The sequence below is a fragment of the Eriocheir sinensis genome, chromosome 34, assembly GCF_024679095.1.
Source record: "Eriocheir sinensis breed Jianghai 21 chromosome 34, ASM2467909v1, whole genome shotgun sequence".
In the NCBI taxonomy this organism is placed as follows: domain Eukaryota; kingdom Metazoa; phylum Arthropoda; class Malacostraca; order Decapoda; family Varunidae; genus Eriocheir; species Eriocheir sinensis.
In genome coordinates this window covers 13,967,542-13,993,227 of record NC_066542.1, presented here as the reverse complement: position 1 = coordinate 13,993,227, position 25,686 = coordinate 13,967,542, and the positions used below count along the sequence as shown (strand labels likewise).

General features: G+C 42.6%; 1 protein-coding gene across 1 annotated transcript; it reads right to left on the bottom strand.

Annotated features, from left to right (window-relative positions):
• Positions 1-3,583: 3,583 nt before the first annotated feature.
• LOC127007110 (ovochymase-1-like) lies at positions 3,584-24,905 on the bottom strand. The gene is made up of 15 exons (XM_050877726.1): positions 24,791-24,905; positions 23,000-23,730; positions 21,028-21,140; positions 19,504-19,607; positions 18,450-18,577; positions 17,648-17,778; positions 15,977-16,046; positions 14,274-14,373; positions 13,535-13,644; positions 11,769-11,944; positions 10,507-10,647; positions 9,396-9,509; positions 8,420-8,556; positions 5,636-5,728; positions 3,584-4,056 (listed from the first exon to the last, which is right to left on the bottom strand). The coding sequence occupies exons 2-15, from the start codon at positions 23,728-23,730 to the stop codon at positions 3,967-3,969; spliced, it is 2,238 nt and encodes a 745-aa protein (XP_050733683.1). The 5' UTR covers positions 24,791-24,905; the 3' UTR covers positions 3,584-3,966.
• Between the last annotated feature and the right edge of the window lie 781 nt (positions 24,906-25,686).

Below are 25,686 nucleotides of genomic sequence, written 5' to 3'. Positions count from 1 at the left end.
TGACAAGGTTTTCGTAGGTGTTGTGGCCATTTCCAGGGGTAGATTTTTAACCCTTCTGGTAGTGTGACCCTTCTTCCGTACCGTGACGCTAAAGAAACATTCAATATAACCCGATTGATCTCCTTTTTGGCCTCTGAAAATAGTTGATGTGAGAGGCGAAAGCGTCTAACAATACCCACCTTTAAGACTGGCGAGGATGTGGATTAAAGAAAGCGTTGTGGCATTTTTTTGCGTCTGTTTCAAATTTTACCTTAACGAAATGAACTTCAGCGGCTTCCTGTCACTTATTTAACTTATGACTGGGCAAGTAAAGAAGAATAACATCCATGAAACTTCCCACCTTCAACACCACCACAATCATAATCACCACATGGCATCACAATCTCCACCACCACCTCCTTCACCTTTCACTATCACCACCACCACCACCATACTTACATCAGCTTGCAAAGTTTACACACTACCATTAACACTAACCTCCCACCTTTTGCATCCCTCACCCCCACCACCACTACCACCACCACTACTGAAAGAGGGGAGGAAGGAGTGGGGTGCAAGCAGATTAGGGGGCGGTACTTGACCCGAAGAGGTGGTGGTGGTGATGGTGGTGGTGGTGTTGGCAGTTGTGGCGGTGGTGGTGGCAGGTGATGGCCCGTAGCAGTAGTAAAATTAGTGGTTAGGCGTCCCCTTTATCCCCTTGTGTGTTGGGAGGCAAGACACGTACTGTTTGCACTGCTGAGGAAGGCACTGTAAAAGGGCTGAACGGTGCTGTTATATACATTTGTCTATGTCTTAGTCTTATTATTATCGTTATTTATCTCACGCTTTTTGATAACGTCTGCCCGTTGTTGCTTTTGTTTCGTAGTTTATCATTCTTTGTTTTTTTATTGTTATCCATCTCTGGTGTTTGGTAGAAAGTGTGTGTTATGGTGTCCACTGTTTTGTAATGTGGTAGAATTTCTCTCTCTCTCTCTCTCTCTCTCTCTCTCTCTCTCTCTCTCTCTCTCTCTCTCTCTCTCTCTCTCTCTCTCTCTCTCTCTCTCTCTCTCTCTCTCTCTCTCTCTCTCTCTCTCTCTCTCTCTCTCTCTGTGTAAGAGAGAGAGAAATTAATCTTACAGAAACCTCGGGAACTTAATTACATAGTGAGACTGTCGTGATGGAGGCTGTGCTGATGAAGATGATGGTGATGATAGTGATGATGATGATGGTGATGCTGATGGTGTTGGTGGATATCACAGCGACTCTTTATTTATGTTGGTGTTAATAGTGAATGTGACGGTGAGGTGGTGGATCTCATAGAATAGTGAAAATTCCGCACTGATTCAATATACTCGTGGAGAGGATGGTGACTATGATCCTGGTTGCCGGGGTGACTTGTTGACTTGTTGGGTGCCTGGTTGATTGGGTGAGAGGTTGGTTGGCTGGTTGACTGGTTGACTGACTTGCTGGTTGGTGGACTGGTTGACAGATTGGTTGACTGGTTGACTGACTTGCTAGTTGGTTGGTTGGTTGACAAGTTGGTTAGCTGATTGACAGGTTGAATGACTTACTGGTTGTTGACTGGTTGACTGGTTGATTGAATGGTTTACTGGTTGACTGACTACTAGTTGGTGAGCTGGTTAACAAGTTGGTTGACTGGTTGACAGGCTGGTTGACTGATTAACAGGTTGGTTGAATGACAAAGTTCTTCCTGTCCACTCCTCTATTCTCTTCCTCTTGAGTGGAGCTTAAAGTGGAAGAGCACACACTATCTTCCACTTTCATACTGCTGTTGTTGTTGATACTACTACTACTACTACTACTACTACTACTACTACTACTACTACGACTACTACTACTACGACTACTACTACTACTACTGCTACTACTACTACTTCTACTGAAAAAAGCAAGCATTATTTATTTCTCTGCTATTTCATCCCCGAAGTCTTTGTATGTGTGTTCGTAAAATGCAGCCATGGCGACGGTGGAATTTCTTCATATATTTTTGAGATCCCCAGAACAGAACATCATCATATTTTCACGTAATTTTGTGGCCTCCGAACCGGTTTTTTCCCTCTCCCTCCCCGAAAAAGACTTAGTGTAATTGCCCACGTGTCTCCCCCATTTCCACACATTTCTATGCTCGCCAACGCGTTTCTTCACAACAGCATATTCGTGTGAGAAAGTAATTGTTATGTAGTGACTGAATGTGTTATGCTGTACATGTTTTTTCGTCTTTCTTTTCTTCGTCCTCAGCACACGTGTTTCATTTTTTCAGCTTTATATGATTTTTGTTTCCTCTCATACATTTCTCCTCTACGATCATATGCATCAAGGCGGAACCCGGCGTCATGCAAATCAAACCAGAGCCGAACAAGCTTATAAGTGGAAAGGAAATAAAAATCGATCAAAAAGAGGAAATGTTTCATGCTTTCGAGTACGCCCTGGGAGTCGAACCTGGGGATATATGGAAGGCAGAGCGATAACAGTTACTTAATACCAGTGGACCAGAGATGAGTTCAGTTATCCTTCGTCTTGGTTTGGCTGTTTCTTTGTTATTTATTAGTTACTGGTTTGCATCTATTCCTTATCTAATCTCTCTCTCTCTCTCTCTCTCTCTCTCTCTCTCTCTCTCTCTCTCTCTCTCTGGCAAATATGGAAGCTCGTTTAACTGAATATAATTGAGTGCTTAGGGAAGATCACGTGTGTGTGTGTGTGTGTGTGTCGGAAATGGCGCAAATCTCTCCCTCACTCTCTCTCTCCCTCCCTCTTTCTCAATCCCTCTCCTCCTTCCCTACCCAAACATTCTTCTCCCAGCGAATATTCGGAGCAAAACTTTTATATATACCTCCCCTTATACTTCATTTTTAGCCTACCAATATCACAAAGTTCAGATAAGACCTTCCTCTCAATCCGGTCCGAAGGCTCTCGTTTGCCGTACTTGAGGGACTATTTTTGCTCTCGTCTCCGTCCGTCTTCGGGTGTTGGGTTATTGCGCTTGACACACACTCCCGCGCGGACCCACAACATCGCTCGCCTCGCTCTACTCACTCCGTCTCCGCTGCCAGTCTTTATCAGTAAGTTCTCCTCGGTGCAGTGTGTGTGTGTGTGTGTGTTGGGGGGGGGAGGGTAGCTGTGTATGGGGTAGGTGGGGGGGGAGATGGTGTGTGTGTGTGTGTGTGTGTGTGTGTGTGCTTACTGGCGTGGTGAAAAGGAAGGCTCATAGAAAATAGATTCCGGGCAAAATTCTGGTTATATTTACGTTTGCAGATGAAATTTATTTAAAGAAACGTTCACGCCTTCTTCTCAGTGGAAAATAAGCAAAATAGTTTGTTTGTATTTCATCCACAACTCTGATTATAATAAAATAACTTGCATTTTGTAGAGAGAAGAGTTTGCAGTAATAAAAACTTCCTAGTATTTATTTTGATATCTCTTGCCTTTAGTTTACGTCCTTCAGAGTGAAAATAATATGTGTAGATTATAATACGAAGCCTGGAATAAACAATTAAATCCCAGGTAAATATTTATGAGCTTAAGAAAATAAATAAATAAGTAAATAGATAACTAGGGCAGCGTAATGATAAAAATAAACTCCATATACTTATTATAGTTGTTATTCAAAATGTACACACGAAAGCACACTCAGGTATATCATCGCTAGAATTAGTCCTGCCTTCTCTTGACATTTTCCGGTCTTTCTGTTCCTTGTTTGATTGAAGAAAAAAAATTACTGCTCGGGAAGACAAAGCCGAGACTCATCGCCATCTCACCCCAACCATTCCTTTTCACTCCTCTCCATCCCTTCCCTGTCTCTCCCTTCCTCTCCTACTCTATCCCTTTCCTTCCCCTTCTCGTCCCGCTCATCCTGTCACCTTTTGATGCGGGGACAATGAGGGAGGACTATAAGAAGGGGCTGTGAAGGTGGAGAGCGGAGAGGTTGAGAGGGTGGAGAGGGATGGACACAGAGGAAGGGAGGGCGTCTTAGTAATAGGATCCGAAGTCGAAATCAGTCACTGCCTCGATCCAATTCATGTAAGGGGGCAGGAGCACGTTGCCTGAGGGGTAGCCAGCCTGCAGGGGAGAGCATAAAAATAAGCGCAATGAAAACAATAATGAAGGGAGTAATATATGAATAGTAATGATGATGAGAATGAGGATGTTGCCAATAATAATAATAATAATAATAATAATAATAATAATAATAGTAATAAGGAAAGGAGGACAGCAGAATAATGTTAACCGTCACTTATAATTGAGTTCAGAAAGAAAGAGAAAGAAAGAGTACAGGAAGAAACGAGGGTAGAATGGAGGAAGAAAGGAAGGAAGGAGGGAGGGAAGGAGGAAGGGAAAGTAGGAAAGGGAAGAAGAAAGAAAGAGATTTAGATGAGATAATAAGAATAAGAATAATGCCCGGGATGAGGTGAAGTTATCGAATCATCTTAACGCCATACATTTCAATTGAAGTGTCTGGTCCTGAAAGGCGAAAATCAGATTGACAGGCGACTGGAGCAACGAAGGTCTTTCTTACCTAATTGGAGGTGACAGCAATTATTGGAAGCGAACCTGTCAAGGGATATCTGAGGAATCAACAAGAGCAGGCGGTATGGGGAACGAGAAAGTGAAGGAAAGGTTTTAAATACAGATATTGAACACCAGGGGGGAAGGCGATGGAATGGTGAGATGCCTTGAGTGTTAAAGAAATAGATAGAAGAGTTAGCGAGAAAAGAATGTGATAGTTATTTGACAAGGACGGCAGATAAACCTTGCCCACAGGAAAAGGTGTATTATTGGAGAGCGTTTGAGATGGAGATATTGAAAAGCAGTTAGGAAAGGAATGCAATGATGAGGTGTCATGACTGTTTAGTAAAGAGAGAGAACGTTTAGCGAGAAAAGAATGTGATAGTGACATGGAAGACGGACAGACGGAGCTTCCATACAGAAAAAAGGGAATATTCGGTGTTGGAGAAAGACGGTGAAGTATTAGTCCACCAACAGTTTAGGAAGACTCTTACGAACAAACTGCATTACTTGATTCTTTTACTTGCAGCTTCTATATATTTTGTATTCGTTAGTGCACTGATTTTTTTTTTATGGTACTTCGATGCAAAATTCTTCCAGGCTGAAATGTGAACGACCCGCACTTTGAAATACAATAACTTAAAAATAAATAAACAGTGAATACAGTAATGATATTGTTTTGTGTTTGGGCCTGACAGCGGCATGAGAGAATAGTGAATGGACGTAAAGGGTGCACGAAATCCGACAAATGACATCATGAACGGAAGGAGAATTTAATACATACAGACCCAACACGAGAGCATTTACGGTGTCTGATAACGTCAAGGCGAAAATACGTTATATCGTTCTGAGATGTGTGAATCGCTTTAGTGCGTCATGTCTCGCTCGCCGTCTGTACGATGTGATGAATGTGTTCTTGAATTTTACCTAATTTACCTAAGACGAACGTTATCAAGATCACGATTATTTGTAGCGCTAATGATAATGATAATAATGATGATAATGATAATACTTCTATTGTCCATTGAAGATTATAATGACTTTGACAACAAAACAAAATAATAACACACACACACACACACACACACACACACACACACACACACACACACACACACACACACACACTCACCTGGCACCCGTAGGCAGCACCGAAGGCCAGAATTCCCACCTGGACCCAGCGGCCGTCAGTCATTTTAAGCTGGGCAGGGGAGCCGCTGTCACCCTGGGGGAATGAAGTAGTAGTAGTAGTAGTAGTAGTAGTGAGACGATGTAGACTGTTCTCACACTCAATTAATTTACCTGAATACTTAAGTTAATTATGTCATACCTGTTTTGTCTGCGTCTTTGTGTGGGTGTGTGGGTGGGTGTGGGTGGGTGGGTGAGTGGGTGTCATTGTGCTGGGTGGCGCCACATATTTTTTTTTATCGACTAACTTTCCAAGAGGATTTGATTGACGATTCACCAAAGTTAATTAGTTTGACAATGTTTCGTTTGCGTTAATTAAGCTGGTGATAAAAAAAAAGAAACTCCTCCCACGTAAAGCTGAAAATGTTTAACCGACTGACGTGATTAGTTTGTGCGGTGATTGAAACAGTTGTTGTGGAAGTAATAGCTTTCTAATTATAGCCACTAACAATGCCTATGCGGATGCCGGTTTATTTATCTTTATTGTTTTTGTTCTTTATTGTTTTCTTTTCTCTTTTATTTTTTTTCACTTTTTGTATATTCCAGCATTTTTAAACCTCTTTCTTTTTCTTCTCCTCCTCACATTTCTCTTCTTCTTTTTGCTTCTTTTCTTTCTGCTCCCTTATTCCTCTTTCCCTTTCTCCTTTTTTATTACTATTCTTCGTCTTTTCTTCCTCTTACTCTTCCTCTTCTTCCTTCCTTTCCTCCTTCCAGCATTTTTAAACCTCTTTCTTTTTCTTCTCCTCCTCACATTCCTCTTCTTCTTTCTGCTTCAAATTTCTACTCCTTTATTCCTCTTTCCCTTTCTCCTTTTTTATTACTATTCTTCGTCTTTTCTTCCTTTTCCTCTTCCTCCTCCTCTTCTTCCTTCCTTTCCTCCTTTCACCATTTCTAAAACCACTTTCTTCCTCCTCCTCCTTCTCCTCTTCCTCTTCCCCTTTCCCTTTCTGCTCCTTTTCTTTATATTCCTCTGTTTCTCTTTTCCTTTCTCCTCCTTTCCATTCGTCTTTTCCTTTTTCTTCCTTCTCTTCCTCTACTTCTTTTATAAACCTCTTTCTCTTCCTCCTCCTTCTCCTTCTCCTCTTTTTCTTTTTCATTTTGCATCATTTTCTTCATATTCCTCTATTTCTCTTTTTTTTTCTCCTCCTTTCCATACGTCTTCTTCCTTTTCTTCCTCCTCTTCCTCTTCCTCCTCCTTCTCCTTCTCCTCTTTTTCTTTTTCATTTTGCGTCATTTTCTTCATATTTCTCTATTTCTCTTTTCCATTCGTCTTCTTCCTTTTCTTCCTCCTCTTCCTCTCCTTCCTTTCTAAACCTCTTTTTCTTCCTCCTCTTCTTTCTCTTTTTCATTTTTCTCCTTTTCTTTATATTCCTTTATTTCTCTTTTCCATTCTCATCCTTTTCTTTCCATTCGTCTTCTTACTTTTCTTCCTCCTCCTCCCCTCCTAGTCGGGTCCCTCTGTATTTTAACCCTTTCCTTCCTCTCCTTTTTTCCCGTCATTTGGACTCCTCTGTGTCCCTCAGCGTACCCTCATTTCTCTCCTTTTTATCTCTCCTTTTTATCTCTCCTTGTCTCTTCCACCTCTGTTGACCCTCTTCTCCGGTTCTCTTATTTTTTCTTTCTCATTTTGTCAATATTTTTTATCCCGTTCTCCTTCCTTCTCTTAAGTATTTTCTCCCTTCATCACTTCCTTCCTTCTCTCCTTCCTCCTCTTTCTTATTTTCTCCCCACTTCTCCTTTTTTATCTCTTTCCTCTTTCCTATTATCTCCTTCCTCCTTCCTCTCAGCCTCCTTGTATCTTTCCATCTCTCTAAACTACACGAAATTAGGTTTCTCTCTCTCTCTCTCTCTCTCTCTCTCTCTCTCTCTCTCTCTCTCTCTCTCTCTCTCTCTCTCTCTCTCTCTCTCTCTCTCTTTTACTTTCTCTCTCTCTCTCTCTCTCTCTTTTACCTGTGGTTCTGGAAAGTAGCGTTGTCAGGTATCCAGTTAATTAGCAAAGTTGTGGGAAGGATATATTGGTGTGCCTGTTTTTGCGCGCCATTATTGCCTCGTATGGTCGCAGGTGTTATTGAGGAACGCTGGGAAAAATATAAGTCGTGGTAGTGATATTTCTCATGATTATTGTGTGTGGTCGTGAGGGGGGAGAAGGTGAAGATGGGATGTGTTGTCTGGGTAGTGGATTCTTTCTTTTATATTAAGCTACCCACCTGTTTTTCTCTTTTCTCTTTCTTCTATGATATTATCCCCTGTTATCTTTCCTTATCTTGTCATTCCTTTCTTTCCCTTTCCCTTCACTTTCTTTCCTTTTCAACCCCCTCCCTTTCCTTTCCTACACTTCACTTCTCTTCCCCTCACTTTCCTTCCTTTCCCTTATCTTCCCTTCCCTTCCATTCTCATCCCTTCCCTTCTATTCCCTTACCTTCCCTTTCTATTCCCTTCCCTTCCCTTTCCTTCCTTTCCATCCTTTCCTTTCAATCGATTCCCTCCTCTTTCCGTTCCCTCCCTTCCCTTTGTTTCCCATTTCTTTCCTCTACTATTAACCTTGTCTTCCTCCTCTTTTCCTCACTCTCATCCCTACACCTCCCTCTTAAACCCTTCCTCGTTACCTCCCTCCCAGCCCTCATAAAACTCCCCCTGCGCCTCATCCCTTCACCTTCTCCCTTAACCCACCCAATGCCTCCCTCTCAAACCCTGCCTCTCTATCTCCCTCTTTGTCCTTTTCACTCACCCTGCACGGCCCGCTGCCACCTTCACCAGAGGAGCACATCATGGAGTCTCTCACGAGGTCGCCGTAGTAATCTCGACACACGGAGTTGTCCAGAATCTCAACAGTCACCCCTCGAAGCTGTTGGGCCGGAGTGTCATCTGCGCAGGGAGGAGAGTGGAGGAGTGTGTGGTTGTGTGGGTGGGAAGGGTGGGTAGAGGAATGGTATTGTGTGAAACGGGGACTATTTAAACGTCGTATATATATTCACTATCAATAACGTGGGTGATATTTTTACCCGTTTTTTCAAGGCATAGTTAGTTGATGTTGTTGATTTTTTATACCACTTTTTAGGACTGACTTTGTAATATGTCAACACTTCTAACTAGCCCCGCACCAAAAGGGGAATTAAAAAGCCAAACTAGCCACAGAACTATTAATAAATGCTAATACGACGTTTAAAAAATCTGTCGAAAGAGTGTATGTGCTTGTAAATTCATGGATAGTGAGGTTAGGTGGGGTTGGGTTTACAGGAGCTGCCTTGTACATTACCGGCCTCTTGCAGACTCCTTGGTCGGTATTATAAGACACATCCGCTTCTCACATCAGCTATTTCTAAAGGTCAAAGAGGGGATCACTCGGGTTCTAATGAGTGTTTCTTTAGGTTCATTGTACAGACGAAGGGCTAGACTACCACCAGGGTCATAAAACTACTCCTGAAAATGCCCCAAACTCCTACGAAAGCCTTGTCAAATATGTGAACTTGGGCGACGAAATGTTTAGTAATACGACCCAACTTATGTTCTTGTGTTCTTATGCTCTTATTTTCTTACTGGAATGGGTTGAAAGTAGGGAAAGGAACGTGACTAGGAGTGTTTTGTCCGTGGAATTAAGTGTATGAAGTTGGATTCTATGTATATGGTTATTGTGCATGGTTGAGTATCCCTTACACACACAGGTATATAACCCCGTCAGTAGGCTGTCTAGCACACATATTCACCGTCATCAATGGTGCCCCAGCCGTAGACAGACACGTTCCTCCCATTCAGAGTATCATGTAGTACTTGGAGATCCGGCTCAGTGGCTTCCTCTTGCCTCAGCCACCCCGAAGACTCTGAAGGGGTGACAACGTGAGGTTAAACATCGTGAGGTATAGAGAAGGCTGAACGATAGGGAAGGAGAGACAGAGAAAGGGAAAGTTGGCATACTGTATAACTGCCCATGGTCTTAGTGCTCATCTCCGTCACGTTAAAGAAGATAAAGAACAGGAAATATATGAGAGGGTATGAAGGCGTAGAAATTAGTTTTGTAGGATAGTAGATGAATGTAATGAAGAAGGAAAAGTTGCAGGATTGTGGAGTTGGAGAGATTAAGTAAAGGTAAAGTTGGGGGTATATGCTATAGCTACGCGTGGCCTCGGTGCCCATCTCCATCACAGTCAAGTTGAAAAAGAACAGGAAATATAAGGGAGATTAAGAAGAAGTAGAAATAAGTTTTGTGGGATAGTAAATGTATGTAATGAAGAAGTATATATAAACAGATCGAGGAAAAAGATAACGAAGAGAGGAAGATAGATTTAGGAGGAGTAGAAATGATTTTGTGAGATAATAAATGAACTAGATGAAGAAGGATATAGAAATAGGTTTAGAAAAGGAAAGAAAACGGAGAGAGTGAAAGAATTATTGCAATGCTAATGAAGGAGGAGAAACACAAGGATTAAAAAGGAAAGGGAGAGTTTTTGACCCACTCTCCTTAATCAACTAACTTTCCGTATTTCTTTTCCAATGTTGCCAAATAAGAGGAGGGAAAAATAGAAAACTAATTATGAAGAAAATGGGAAACGTAGAAAGATAAAACGAAGAAAATGGGTGACGAACGCTATAAGATAATGATAACAGCTGTGATGATGATGATGATAATGATGATGATGATGAGGAGGAGGAGGAGGAGTAAGATAGTGGTGATGGTGATGATAACAGTCTTTATGCCATTAATGCTACATAGTGACGGTGGTGGTAATGATGATGGTGACTGCAATGGTGATGATGGTGGTAATGAAGATGGTAATGATGATGATAGTTAAGCTGAAAGTCCTAGAAGCTCCTCCTTACCACTTTCCCTTTTCTTGCGGCGCGCAGAAGCAGTGGTCGTGGGGATGGTGGTGGTGGTGGTGTCCTGTGGGGTAACATCAGGCAGGAGTTGTTCCAGGATCTCGTAGTCTCTGGGCGGCAGGCAGATGGGCGCCACGTACCCTGCGAAAAGGAGGAGGAGGAGAAAGAGGAGGAGGAGGAGGAGGGATAGGGGAATGCAGAAAAGTAAAATATGGAAAGGGTAAAGGTATGTGTGTGTGTGTGTGTGTGTGTGTGTGTGTGTGTGTGTGTGTGTGTGTGCCACCTTTGTTGTTGCGGAGTGTCAGATTCAATTTCGACGTGTAGTGTTTTATTCTCTCTCTCTCTCTCTCTCTCTCTCTCTCTCTCTCTCTCTCTCTCTCTCTCTCTCTCTCTCTCTCTCTCTCTCTCTCTCTCTCTCTCTCTCTCTCTCTCTCTCTCTCTCTCTCTCTCTCTCTCTCTCTCTCTCTCTCTCTCTCTCTCTCTCTCTCTCTCTCTCTCTCTCTCTCTCTCTCTCTCTCTCTCTCTCTCTCTCTGTGCTATCTCTCTCTCTCTCTCTCTCTCTCTCTCTCTCTCTCTCTCTCTCTCTCTCTCTCTCTCTCTCTCTCTCTCTCTCTCTTTGTTTCTCTCCTTTCTTTACAGTCCGTAGTCTGACCCAGCTATATTTGTTTTTCTCTAATATTTTCTTTTTTTTATTCTTTCTATTTATTAAGTTTCTCCTTCAATGAATAATACATCTAAATATCGTCACCCTAATGTCTAATATAAATAATGTTGGTGGTGGTGTACTTGTTGCGGTTGTTGTTGTCGTTGTTAGGGGGGTATTCTTCTCTTCCTCTTTTTTCTCTTCCTTTGTCTTTGTCTTCTTCTTCTTCTTCTTCTTCTTCTTCTTCTTCTTCTTCTAATGAGGCTTCTTTCGTATGTGTGAGGGGGGGAACGGTGTGTGTGTGTGTGGGGGGGGGGGGGGGAGCTATTGTAGTCTATGTTGGCGTAGATTAAGTTTATAAAAGGTTGTTTTACTTGGTATAATAGATTAGCTTCTATACTCACAAAAGCAGCTTACGTGTGCCGCGATATTATGTAGTCGTGACAGTGGTAGTGGTAGTAAAAGCAGTAGGAGCAGCAGTAGAAGTAATAGTAGCAGCAGAAGTAGTAGCAATGGTAACACACACACACACACACACACACACACCATACATTCACTACACCAAAAGACACTCCCATCCACCTCTCTTCTTCAACACAGCCTCCCTCCAAAAACTCACTATTGAAGGCCATCTCTTGGGGCAGGAAGGCAAGGGCAAGGTCACTGCTGAGGGGCGTGGGCGTGTTGAAGTCCGGGTGGATGTACACTTCGCCCACCAGGAAGAACTTCTGCGAGGGCGTGAGGGTGTAGAGGTTGTGGTCCCCGAGTAAGACACCGAGCTTCTCCACCGGGACGCTAGAGGGAGGAGAAAGAAGGGGAAGGATGGAGGAGGGAAAAAAAGGGTTAGTAAAGGAAGTTGAGGGAAGACAGCATAAAGGAAATGAAAAGGAAAGGATAGAGAAAGGAGGAGGGACACAATTTCTTTAGCATAATAACTATAGGTTGGTATCATAAGACATACTCGCTTCTCACTTCATCTATTTTTAATGGTCAAAAGAGGGAGTCAGTCGGGTTCTAATGAGTGTTTCTTCAGGTTCACGGTACAGAAGAAGACACACTAGCACCAGGGTCATAAAACTACCCCTGGAAATGCCCACAACTCCTATGAAAGCCTTGTCAAATATGTGTTCTTGTGCGGCGATATGTCTGTAATATGACCTACATGTTTACATTCTCAAATTTAGAATAGATGTCGTGGTCTTGTAGAGGAAAAGATAAGGGGGCGTATTGTAAAACATTTCGTTGCCCAGGAACACACATTTGCCAAGGCTTTCGTAGGAGTTGTGGGCATTTCCAAGAGTAGTTTTATGACCCTGGTGGTAGTTTGACCCTTCTTCTGTACCATAAACCTGAAGAAATACTCATTAGAACCCGACTGACCCCCATTTGACCTTTACAAATAGCTGATGTATAATACTGACCAAGATGTCAAGTTTCTGTGTGTACTTGAAGATAAGGCTGCGATCAAAAAGGACACAGAAGGATACGACAATAGAAGTTATGGTCTTGTAAGGGAAAGAAAAGTGTTTGAAATTTCTTTGTGTACGTGGAGAAAAGGTTGCTATCAAAGAGGACATAGAAGGATACGACAATAGAAATTATGGTCTTGTAAGGGAAAGAAAAGTGTTTGAAATTTCTTTGTGTACGTGGAGAGAAGGTTGCTATCAAAGAGGACATAGAGGGATACGAAAATCAATGTTATGGTCTGGTGTTTACATGGAAAGAAAGCCGCAATCAAAGAGGGCATAGAATTCTGGACAAAGAGTCAGGACGCAGAAACAGCTTTAGCTTTGATATATACAAGGGAGAGAGATGGGAGGGAGACGGAGGGATAGGGCTGGAATGCAGAGGGTAAGGAGAGGAAAAGAGGTAAAGAGAGGTAGGAAAGAAAAGGGGAATGGAGGGAAATTGAAGGAAGTGACAGAGATGGGAGGGAAACAATTGGGAGGGAGAGGCAATGGAGGGAGACGAAGGGAAGGGAGAGATGGGAGAGGGATACAGAGGAGAAAGAGAGGAAAAGTAAAGAGAGGTAGGAAAGAAAAAGAGAATGGAGTGAGAATGAATGAAGGGAGAAAGATGGGAGGCAGAAGAAGGGAGGGAGAGAGAAAGGAGGTAGACGGAGGGAAGGGAGAGGGATGGAAGGGAGACGAAATGGAGGGAGAGGGAAAGAAGGAGAGAGGCCGAGGGAAGGGAGAGGGAATGGAGGGAAACTGAGGAAAGAGAGAGGGAACGGAGGTCTTTGATAAACGAAAACAACAACAAAACAAAAACAGGGAGCGCTTATTAAAGAAAACTAACAAGCTGTAAAGGACAAGAAAAAGAATGCATACAAGAAGAAAAAAAACGTACACAGGCTGGGCAACACACACACACACACACACACACCTGGCGACACAGTGGGCCCCGGTCAGCACCCAGCGCGGACTAATGACGGTGCCGCCGCAGATGTTACAGTAGTGTTGCTCCTCCTTCCCACACACCTTCAGCACGGCCACCTGCGCGGGAGGAGGAGGAGGAGGAGGAGGAGGGGAAGGAGGAGGAGGAGAAAACGAAGGAAAAATAAAGTTGAATGCAGGAGAGTGAAATAAGAAATAGCAAAAAGGATTAAAAGGAAATGTTAGAAAAGGAAAAGGAAAAGAAAACGGTAGGAAGAGAAATGGCATGGATACAGAATGATAATGAGTAGATAAAAATGAAAGTATGCAGGAGAGAGAGAAAAAAAAACAGTAGGAGGAGGAGCAAGAAGAGAAAGAGGAGGAAGAAGGGGAAGGATGAAGAAGGGCAAAAAGGGTTAGAAAAGGGAGTTGAGGGAAGACCGCATAGAGGGAAAGAAAAGGAAAGGATAGAGAAAGGAGGAGGGACACAATTTCTTTAGCATAATTCACTATATGTTTACATTCTCAAATTTACATCCTTATTCCCTTAAATTTTTCTTCTCGCCTGATTTACATCCATATTACATTCTCTCTCTCTCTCTCTCTCTCTCTCTCTCTCTCTCTCTCTCTCTCTCTCTCGCTATTTTTCTTTTTATCGTCCTCTTTCGCTCGTAAAAATCAATTATACTACTACAACAACAACAACTAATAATAATAATAATAATAATAATAATAATACTAATACTCACCATCCACGGGAACTCATGCTTCTTCACCAGCTGGCCCCCCACCACCCTTGCCGCCGCCGCCGTCTCCCCCGACACCCCGCACTTGCCAGCCCACCCGTCGCTGAGAGAGAAAAAATGGATGTCAAGTAATATTTCAAGCCATACTCAAGTATTTTGAGACTCTTGTTTTCGGTTACCTTTTCACCTTATTGAGTTGGTGTGCTCGTAATCAGATAGTATCGAGTTCCTTATATAGAGATGTCAAAGTTTGTGAGAGAGTGTTATATATTTCAAGGTAGACAGGAGTACCTATTTTGAGTTTTCAAGTGTCAAGGAATGACTTAGGTTGTGTTTGAAGCTTCCAATAACCATAATTACTAGAGGAGAAGATTGTGAATGGTAGTGAAAAAAGAAACATATAACTTCTCCACCAAGCGAATTAAAAAGGTGGTGTATGATGTTTTCCAGGGCATTTGTTTGATATTCTTTGCGTGACCGAACTCAGGACCTTTCTCAGCACATGCATGTAGATTCACGCAACATAAGAACGCACCGGATTCTCAAAAAACGGAAGCATTACACAGCTTTCCTCCACATCAAAGGTCCATAATATGATGTTTTCCAGGGCATTTGTTTGATATTCTTTGTGTGACCGAACTCAGGACCTTTCTCAGCACATGCATGTTGATTCACGCAACATGAGAACGCACCCGATTCTCAAAAAACGGAAGCATTACACAGCTTTCCTCCACATCAAAGGTCCATAATATGATGTTTTCCAGGGCATTTGTTTGATATTCTTTGTGTGACCGAACTCGGGACCTTTCTCAGCACATGCATGTAGATTCACGCAACATGAGAACGCACCGGATTCTCAAAAAACGGAAGCATTACACAGCTTTCCTCCACATCAAAGGTCCATAATATGATGTTTTCCAGGGCATTTGTTTGATATTCTTATGTGAACTCGGGACCTTTCTCAGCACATACATGTAGATTCACGCAACATAAGAACGCATCCGATTCTCAAAAAAACGGAAGCATTACACAGTTTTTCCTCCACATCAAAGAAGACAGCTCTGAGGCAAAGGAAAAGTAGGACGAAAAAGATGCGCCCTTACACACTACTAATATACATCCAGTTCTTAAAAATTTGAAAGCATTACACACTTCTTCTATACATCAAAGGAGGCAACTCTTAGGCACCAAAACAAAAAGAGATGAAAGAAAAAAAAACTCTGCACTCCTACTAGAAAGAGGATAGTGGTCTAAAAAGGTAAAAAAAAAAAATTCTGGGAGATTTGAATAGACGATAAAATAAATAAAATGAAACCCCACTGTGCGCTGTAAAGACCGTAGAAAAGAGTTAAGCGGACATAAGAAACCCCATAAATAAGGATTGCATCATTTCTGGGAGGCGTGTATAAGCGATGAAATAAATAATAAAAATCCACTTTTCACTGTTCCGTAAAAGAGGATTGAAGCCCCAAAAAGGAGGATCCAATGCTTTCTGGGAGGCTTGTATAATAGACGGGAGACGACATAATAGATAATAAAGTCTACCATGCACATAGAAGGGTCCGATTCCTTCTGGGAGGCGTGGATAAAAGATGAAATAGATAATAAAACCTCTCTATGCACTACTCCTGTGAAGAGAATTGAAGCCTACAAAGGAGGATTCAATTATCTCTTTAAGGCGTGTATAAGCGATTAAATTCTCTTACTTTCCAGGGCCGGTGCAGAGGACGGTGTGGTGTTCCTCGGTGGTGTTGGTGATGACGGCGGGGACAGCTCCTAAGGGGGGTTAGGTTAGGTTAGGTTAGGTTAGGTCAGGTTAGGTTAAGTCAGGTCAGGTTAGGTTAGGTTAGGTTAGGTTAGGTCAGGTCAGGTCAGGTTAGGTCAGGTTTGGTTTGGTTAGATCAGGTTAGGTCAGGTCAGGTCAGGTCAGGTTAGGTTAGGTTAGGTTTGGTTAGGTCAGGTTTGGTTAGGTTAGGTTAGGTTTGGTCAGGTTTGGTTAGGTTAGGCTAGGTTAGGTTAGGTTAGGTCAGGTCAGGTCAGGTTTAGTTAGGTTAGGTCAGGTCAGGTTAGGTTAGGTTAGGTTAGGTCAAGTTAGGTTAGGTAAGGTTATGTCAGGTTACGTTAGGTTGGGTTAGGTCAGGTCAGGTCAGGTCAAGTTAGGTTAGGTAAGGTTATGTCAGGTTAGGTTAGGTTGTGTTAGGTTGTAGGTTAGGTTGGGTTAGGTTAGGTTAGTGTTGTAGGTTAGGTTAGGTCAGGTTAGGTTAGGTTGTGTTGTGTTAGGTCAGGTTGTGTTAGGTTGTGTTAGGTTAGGTTGTGTCAGGTTGTGTTAGGTTAGGTTGTGTTAGGTTAGGTTGTGTCAGGTTAGGTTAGGTTGTGTTGTCAGGTTAGGTTAGGTCAGGTTAGGTTAGGCTAGGTTAGGTTAGGTCAGGTTAGGTTAGGTTAGGTTAGGTCAGGTTAGGTTAGGCTAGGTTAGGTTAGGTCAGGTTAGGTTAGGTTAGGTTAGGTTAGGTCAGGTTAGGTTAGGTTAGGTCAGGTTAGGTTAGGTTAGGTCAGGTCAGGTCAGGTCAGGTCAGGTTAGGTTATGGCTCCCGCGGGTCCATTTCTCCCCTCTGCTCTGCCACACAGTCCCAACACCTATTTTTTCCTCTCATATGTTACCTATAGCTTACATATGAGAGGGAGAGATAGGTGTTGAGACTGTGTGGCAGAGCAGAGGGGAGAAAAGGACCATCCCCTCCCCTTTCCCCTTCCCTTTCTTCTACTTCACTTCTCATTTCCTCTTTAACAAGCTCCCTACTTATCACCCCCATCCTCTTTCCCCTTCCCTTCCTTCTTTGTAAAAAAAAAAACATCCTCCTATCTGTCACCCCCTCCCCCTCCCCCTTCCCTTTTCTTCTACTTCATTTCTCATTTCCTCTTTAACAAGCTCCCTACTTATCACCCCCATCCACTTTCCCCTTTCTTTCCTTCCTTGTAAAAAAAAAAAAATCCCCCTACCTGTCATTCCCTCCCCCGTCCCCTTCCCTTTCTTCTACTTCACTTCCCATTTCCTCTTTAACAAGCTCCCTACTTATCACCCCCATCCACTTTCCCCTTCCCTTCCTTCCTCGTCGATTTCTATATCACATCATTAACCATCACCCTACCTGTCATCCCCTCCACTTTCCCCTTCCCTTTCTTTCCCATCACTTTCTATTCTATTTCTTTAACTAGCGCCCTACCTATCATCCCCTCCACTTTCCCCTTCCCTTTCCTCCTCATCACTTTCTATTTCCCTCATCAACCACCACCATACCTATCGCAGCACACCGTCCCCTTTCCTTTCTTTCTACCCACTTTCTACTCCCCTTTCCTCACCTCCCCTTCTGTCTCCTTACCTGTTCCGTCCGGGTTCATGGCTCTGTACCTGCAGGTGAAGCCTCTATACCTGTACGAGTTGTCAGCATGGAAGACCAGCGTTAGGTTGGAGGTGGAGGTGAAGAGGGAGAGAGCCTTGTCGCCACAGTACCTGAGAGAAGGGAGGGAGGGAAATCTAAGGTGAAGGAGGAGAGAAAGGATAGTGAGGGAGAGAGGAGTAGAGGGTCTTTTTGCCATAGTACCTCTTTTTTATAGCAAGGGAGACAGCTCAAGGGTAAAAAAAAAAAAATAATAAATAAAAAGACCGCTAGACGCTGCTCCGGCAGAAGAAAACAGAACGAGAGGCCAGAAGAGAGATCAATTCCGTGTGGAGAGGTCTCTTGAGAGGGAAAGGGAGGGGAAGGAGAAGTAAGGGGAGGGAGGAAAGAAGGGGTAGAGAAGGAGAGAAGTGAGAGATGAGGCGAGGTAGGAGAGATAGAACAGTTAGAGGAAAGAGTCAGCGGTAGAAGAGAAGGGATGGTGAGAGAGTGGAAGGAGTGGTAAGGTTAAGGAGGAGAGAGGAATAAGTGAGAGACGGAGAGAGAGAGAGAAGTAAGAGGTGAGAGAGAGAGAGAGAGAGAGAGAGAGAGAGAGAGAGAGAGAGAGAGAGAGAGAGAGAGAGAGAGAGAGAGAGAGAGAGAGAGAGAGAGAGAGAGAAAAGGTAGTGACGGAGGAGTGAGAGGTGAGGAACAGGCGAAGAGGGAAAACAAAAATAACAAAGAAAAAAAAGAGAAAAAAACAAAAGTATAAAGGGCAAAATATAACCATCATTATCTCTCTTACTTGGTCACGCCCTCGCCCTCCACCTGTCCGTCCTGGCTAATCAACAGGTAATCGTTCTCGCAATTCCTGTCGCCCGGCTGGATGGAGAAATCGTTGCAGTCCAGGGCGATGGTGTACTGTGACGGCAGCTGTGACGTGGGAGAGGTTAGGTTAGGTCAGGTCAGGTCAGGTCAGGTCAGGTCAGGTCAGGTTAGGTTAGGTTAGGTTAGGTTAGGTTAGGTTAGGTTAGGTTAGGTTAGGTTAGGTTAGGTTAGGTCAGGTCAGGTTAGGCTAGGTTAAGTTAGGTTAGGTTAGGTTAGATTAGGTCAGGCTAGGTTAGGTTAGGTCAGGTTAGGTTAGGTTAGGTTAGGTTAGGTTAGGTTAGATTAGGTTAGGTTAGATTAGCTTAGGTTAGGTTAGGTTAGATTAGGTAAGTTTAGTAAAATTAGGTACTTATGGCGTGGGGTGGGCAGTTCTGGGACTGATTTCCTTGATATAATATGAAATTTATCGTACAGTGAGTGCTTATTACTTCATGAAAATGATTTAAGAACAAAGGGAAATTATGCAAAGAAAAAAAGAAAAACGGGTAGCGAGAAGTCTGAGAGAGCAGAAATTATTAAAAAAAAAAGAGAGAAAAGAGAGGGTAGAAAGGGTATGATAAAAAAAACTAAATGAAGGGGTAGGCAAGAGGAGGAATGGGCAGAAAGTGAAGAAAGGAGTGAAACAAAGGAAGTAAGATTAAAAGGGTGAGGGATCCATGAATTAGGAAAGTAACAGGAAGAAGTATTGAATGATTACGAAACTACTTGATTGGTAAAATAAGGGGAAAAATGACGCGATGGAAAATAAAATGGGTTGTGTAAGACCGAGAAACTTGAAAAAGGGAAAATAGCAGCAACAGACGATCGCTGAGAATTAGAAATACAAATAACAGCGAAAAGAATTGGAACAAGGCAGAAGCACACACACACACACACACACACACACACACACACACACACACACACACACACACACACACACACACACACACACACACACACACACACACACACTCCCCCTTCACACTCACCGAGATCTGATAGCTGCACAGGGCGTTGTTGGGGTAGTTGAACGGAAAGTCTGGAGATGTTATGAGTCCGGTCAAATCCGTGAAGACCCGACCACACTCCCGCCCTGTGTTAGAAATAGTTATAGTAGTGGTAGAAGTAGTAGGAGGAGGAGAAAGAGCAGGAGGAGGTAGAAGAGTAGACGAATAAATAGGAAAAAATATAAAAGTATAATGTATAAGAAAATGAGGTGATCCTGGTTTATGAATTCTATGCTAGGCTCAGATTCAAAGGCGAACTAATCTTGTCTCTATGTGCAATGATATATTAATTTTATCCACTGCTCTTTCCTATTTTTTTCCCATTTTTAATCCAATTCCCCCTCCTCCTCGTCCTCCTCCTCTTCCTCCTCCGTCCTTGAGATCTTTCTGCTTTTCTTTAAGTTTACATTCTTCCTCTTTTTCTCCTCCTATTCCGGATTGTCATTCATCTTCTTTATTTTTCCAACTTTTTATTACGTTATTTTCGACCACCCCCCATTCCATTTATTTACAATTTTTTTCGCTTTCTCCCACATCATATAGCTTTTTAAATAACGAAACAGTACAGCAAACTCTCTCCACTGATATTCAAACCCTCTCTTGCCTCTTGCCTTATTGAGTGGCTACAGACTTCCCGCGTACTTCCTCTTAATTATCTCTCTCTCCTCGTTTCGTTAGATCCCTGCTTTTTTCTTTTTCGCCCAGACGATGAAGACCTATTTTTCGTTAGATTTCTTCTCAGAACAGAACAGTGAGGAAAACATGTTACCCAACTTGCAAAAAAAAAAAAAAAAAAAGATATTTTTCTCCTAGCTGTTTTTCTCCTCTCCTACCCTGGTGTGCTCGTCATTACCTGTCTATGCTCATTGCTCGCCATACCTTTCGCCTTATCAAGTGGCTACAGATTTCCCGCATACTTCCTCCTCATTATTTCTTTCTCCCTCGTTTCCTTTGATCCCTGTTTTTTTCTTCTTTGCCCAGACGGGGAAGACATATTTTTCGCTAGATTTCTTCTCCCGATAAGCAACACCGCTCTACCCTTAGCCCACGTGATTCTCTTTAGGAACTGGAGATTATAATTACGTGTCATGATGAAGAGGTTTGAAACACGTCAAAATGTCATAAATAGATAAGTCTGTTTATAATTGGGTCATATAAGTACTCGTCTTATTACAACCTCTGTTCCTTTATCGATTATATTAGCTTCATTAAACCAGTATTAAACCAGCCACCTCTTTGGATTCTTTTTAGGAGCAGCGAGTAGCGGGCTTTTTTTATTATTGCTTCCTTTTTTTGTGCCCTTGAACTGTCTCCTTTGTTGTAAAAAAAAAAATAAATAAATAAATAAATAAACATTATACTTGTGTGCATCCGTGACTTCATTCTGGAGGTTACAAGATACTGCCCACGTCCAACTCAAGCAGACATTGAACTCCTTTGTGGCCTTTGGGAGTATTTGCTTTGAGACCCAAAAGCATCTGAGAATACGAGCGAAAAATGTCTCACCGTCCTCGTCGCTGCTCCCCGTCCCATGTCGCAGCTGCAGCGGTCTAACGTCCATCTTCTGGCCATCCTGCAGCACCTCCAGCCCCGCCTCGTCTCGCCGCACCGTCGGGAATCTGAAGCACAGTTAAAGATGCTACTGACGTACAAATCGGCAACACGCCCACCTCAGATCAGCCCTCAGTACGCTGTGACATTAAGTGATCGTCGGTGGCAAAGCGAAAATTAATGTATATACCATGACCCAACTTTCTACTCTCCAAGACGCCCATGATATGTCAAAATTGTCTTCAAAGTATTTAAAAGATCGCGTCAATGGTAAAGCGAAAATATATGTTTATAGTATGACCCAATGTTTTACTCTCCGAGAAGTCCATGGTATTTGAAAACTGTAAAAGCAAATGAAAAGATACAGTATTATTTTGTGTTTCATAATTGTAAGATCAGCGTTAGCAGTACAGGAAAAAGCATAACGCTCAAGTTTCCTCGTTACGCCCTTTCTATATTTTTTTAGCAGTATTTCCTGCACTTCATACTTTGTAAACACATTTCACTCACTTGCAGAAAGAACGTGCCCTAAACTGTCATACCGTCTTCATTAATTCACTATTTAAGTAGGGCACACATGTCATCCCCAAGACTCATAAGCAGTACAAAGCCGAATGAACCGATCGAGACCGTAGCGTTGTGTTGGTCTTGGTGAGTGGGCATCCCGTTGTTTATCTCGTTAACTCGTCTTTTGGGGGCCTGGACTCGTTTCTTGCTTCGTGTGTGCACAGGCAAGTGATTCAGTGGAGCGAACGGCACCCAGACAAGAAAAAAGTGAAAGGACACACAACGCGCGGAGTAAAATGAGCGCATCCTTGACCCCTAGTTCTCTTCTGGCAAACTGAGCTCGTTCCTCTCGTGTGTGTAGACGTGAATCAATAAGTGAAATGACCACTTGGCAAAGTTTAGAGAGAGTTTAGAGAGCAAGGAGTATCCAGGATGCAGCCTAATCAAGGACAACCAAAGAAACGAAGCAAAAACGAAGGGACGAAATCTAAGCTGTTTCTGATGGGCTTAACACACGACTGAAGTGAAGTGGGTGACGTGGATACATGAGTAAGGCAAGGGGCGAGGCGTGAGTGATCTGGTGTGGCTTAGTTCAACGTGTCACCTCCAGGGCAGCAACGACCGGTAAGTGCTTGTTATAGTTCTCAATATCTGTCCTTTACATTGTCCCCACTAATGATAGGACACACACCTCCCTTAGATCATTTGCACAGTTGTTAAGGTTACTTGATACCGGAGCATTAAAGGTATGAAACTAAAACGGGCAACCCTTAAGACAGCTATGTATATATTATTAGCCAACGCAACTAGCTAGCCTTACATAGTTACATGCAGTCTTGTGAATTTCAATTATGGTACATTAAAGCAAGCATAATAGACTAGGACAGCATTTACAAGAACATAAAAGTTACGTAACGTTCATATAAAAATAGTCCTAGAGAATATGCGTCACCAAAACGATACATCACCGTCTTTCTTTACCTCTTCACTATTGTCAATCACCAGAGAGTAACATTTCACCATCCTCTTCCTCGCTTGTTTTCAGGGTAGCCAACACACAACAGCTCCCCGTCTTCGGCATCACGCGACCCGAACTTAACACCAAACCGAATTATCTCACTATCATTATCATCATCGGTTTCAGTGAATTATCAGAACACGATAGCTTACCACAGTGTTCGTATGTGTGTGTGCGGGTTGTGGGGGGTTAGGAGTGGGACAAGCCCGGTTTACGCCATTTGTGTATGCATTTTAGTTGTTGTTGTTGTTGCTGTTGCTGTTGCTCTTGTTGTTGCATGCATACGTGTTTTCATCTGTATTAAGTTATATATTTGTTTATTTATATATTTCCACACGTCGACTACTTTACGTTTTCCACAATTTTCCACATTTTCACGACCTACCTGTTCCTCGTTCTCACCTGAAGTCATGGAGGACGTTGAGGACTGTGGGGCGTCGGAAGGCGGAACGAAACCTCATCTTGGAGTCCTCTGCCTTCTCGCCCTCTTCACTTTCCATCATGTTTATTTCCGTGTCAATCAAAGGTTCTTTCTCAATGTGTTTCTCTGGTTCTACTTCTCTCTCGTTTCTTCTCTGTTCCGTTGCATCTTCCTTCTTTTCCTTTTCTTCTTCATCTTCCTGTAGTGCCATGCCTATTTCCATTATCACTAGAGTTTCGTTTTCATCTTCCCGTTCTTCCGCAGGCCTCCGTCCCCTCTCGCCCTCTTCTTCCCTTTCTTCTATTCCCATCTCCCTTTCACTATTATCATCTAGGACTCCTTTCTTTAGCTTTTCATCATCCAGTTCATAATTTTCCATCCCCTCCATCATCATCTCCTCCTCCTCATCATCATCATCATCTTCCCTCTCTTCGTCCCCTTCCTCTCTCAAGACATTCCGTAAGAGGGAGTCGCGAAGGGCCCTTAGAAGTTTAGGAGATAAAGCGGAATCAAGTGGAATTGTAGCCTTTGAGGAGTAGAAAAGGGAAGGACTCGAGGAAAGGGGTCTGATTGGAATCTTCCCCTCGCTCATTCCATCCGTCTCCTTCCCCTTGTCCATCTCCTCCTTCCCCTTGCTCATTCCCTCCTTCTCCTTGCTGTTATCCTTCATCCTCTCCCTGTCGCTCATTACGTTGTCACGAAGGCGCGTCATCTGTTAGGGAGAGCGAGAAGGAAAGATGAGAGAGAGAGAGAGAGAGAGAGAGAGAGAGAGAGAGAGAGAGAGAGAGAGATTTGTTTGATTTTTTTTTAAGTTTGTGAGAAAATAAATCCTGAAATAGACGTCGTTGCAATATGAGATTCTCTAGTTTATTTTTGTTAAGAGTTTTTATACCGTTCTTCTAGACATCATTTTAGGAAATATAGATAAACAGCAAGATATGTTATATTCAAGTATTTCGTGTTAAATTTGTAAACTTAGTGTTTCTGCGTCATAACCACTCGCAGCTTTCATTATTATTATATTTTCTAAAAAGAATATAAAGTAATTTTGTTTGGTCTGTTTATTTCATAACTGACTCGCTAAAAGCTATTTCCCTGATCCAGTTTTCATGCTCATGTGTTACTTATAGCAATTTTATTAGATGAGTATGATTTTTCTAATGGCAAGTTGGATTTTTATAACGTTTATAACATTATACGTTTTCCCACATTTTCATATATATATATATATATATATATATATATATATATATATATATATATATATATATATATATATATATATATAGAGAGAGAGAGAGAGAGAGAGAGAGAGAGAGAGAGAGAGAGAGAGAGAGAGAGAGAGAGAGAGAGAGAGAGAGAGAGAGAGAGAGAGAGAGAGAGAGAGAGGTTTTCTTTTTCCTCTTCCTTGAAATCGTTGTCATAGTTTTCCGTCGTGTGTTGTTACGTGTTCCATTTCACATAAAATGAAATTTCTTTTCCTTCCCCCGCCCACTCCCTGACCAGCCGCCCGGCTCGTGACTCAGGGCGGCTCGCAGAGATTATTGTTAGCCAGTGACACTCGCCCCCTCCAGGAAAAAAAAAAAAACGCTTTGCCTCATTCGTTCTGAATACTAACATGGCGATGAGGATGATGATGATGATGATGTTAAGAAAAACTAGTACTACTACTGCTGCTACTACTACTACTACTAATAATAATAATAATAATGATAATAATGATAATAATAATAATAATAATAATAATAATAATAATAATAATAAATACTCACCCCCAGCGATTCCCTCAAGTCATGGTCTCGTTGAAGGGCACGGAGGGAGGAGCTGGAGGCCGAGGGAAGGAGAAAAAGGAGGAGGCAAAGGAGCGGGAACACGAGGAGGAGGCGGGGGCGGGCGGGGGCGGGACAGGCGGCCATGCTTGGAAATACTCGCGGCCACGAACTCGCAGCCACCACTCCGCCGCCCCGCCTAGCCGTCAGCCTATTTATACCACTTCCCCTTTGCCTCCCCGCAGTTGTGAGGGTAATTAACGCAGGTGTCTCGTTCTCTCCCACCCCGGAAGGAAGGGCGGCTCGCGTTTACCTGTTGACCATTTATCGTTAAACATATTTTTTTTACGATATAAGGAGATTCAAGAAGGTTTATGCCAAAATAGATAGATAGATTAGGAGTAGCGGGCTTTTTTTATTGTTTCCTTTTTTTGTGCCCTTGAGCTGTCTCCTTTGTTGTAAAAAAAAAAATTGATAGATAGATATAAGGCTCCCGATATTCTGCTCTCCCTATGAAAACAAGTTGCAAAAATAGTGGTTTAGAGGTGTTTTGTTGATGGTCTACCTCAGTTTGCGGTGACATAAGGTATCTTTTGTAGAGGCATGTTTTCTTAAGTGGGGAAGCGTGCCATCTTCCGGTTCACCAATTCATTTAAACTAGTAATCATAGCTAGGGTTAATGAATAGCTTGTGGATGATGGTTTTCAGCCTCCTCAAGATACCCAAAAACAAGTCAAAAAAATTACTCAGATTTATTTATTTATTTATTTTATTTATTTATTTTTTTTTTTTCACTTCCATACGCTTGCACTCGACCACTACCTCTTTCTCTGCCTAAGCGATCACCGGATGAATCACAATTGTGCGAATGGATTTTTCTGATTGTATATAGTTAGTGA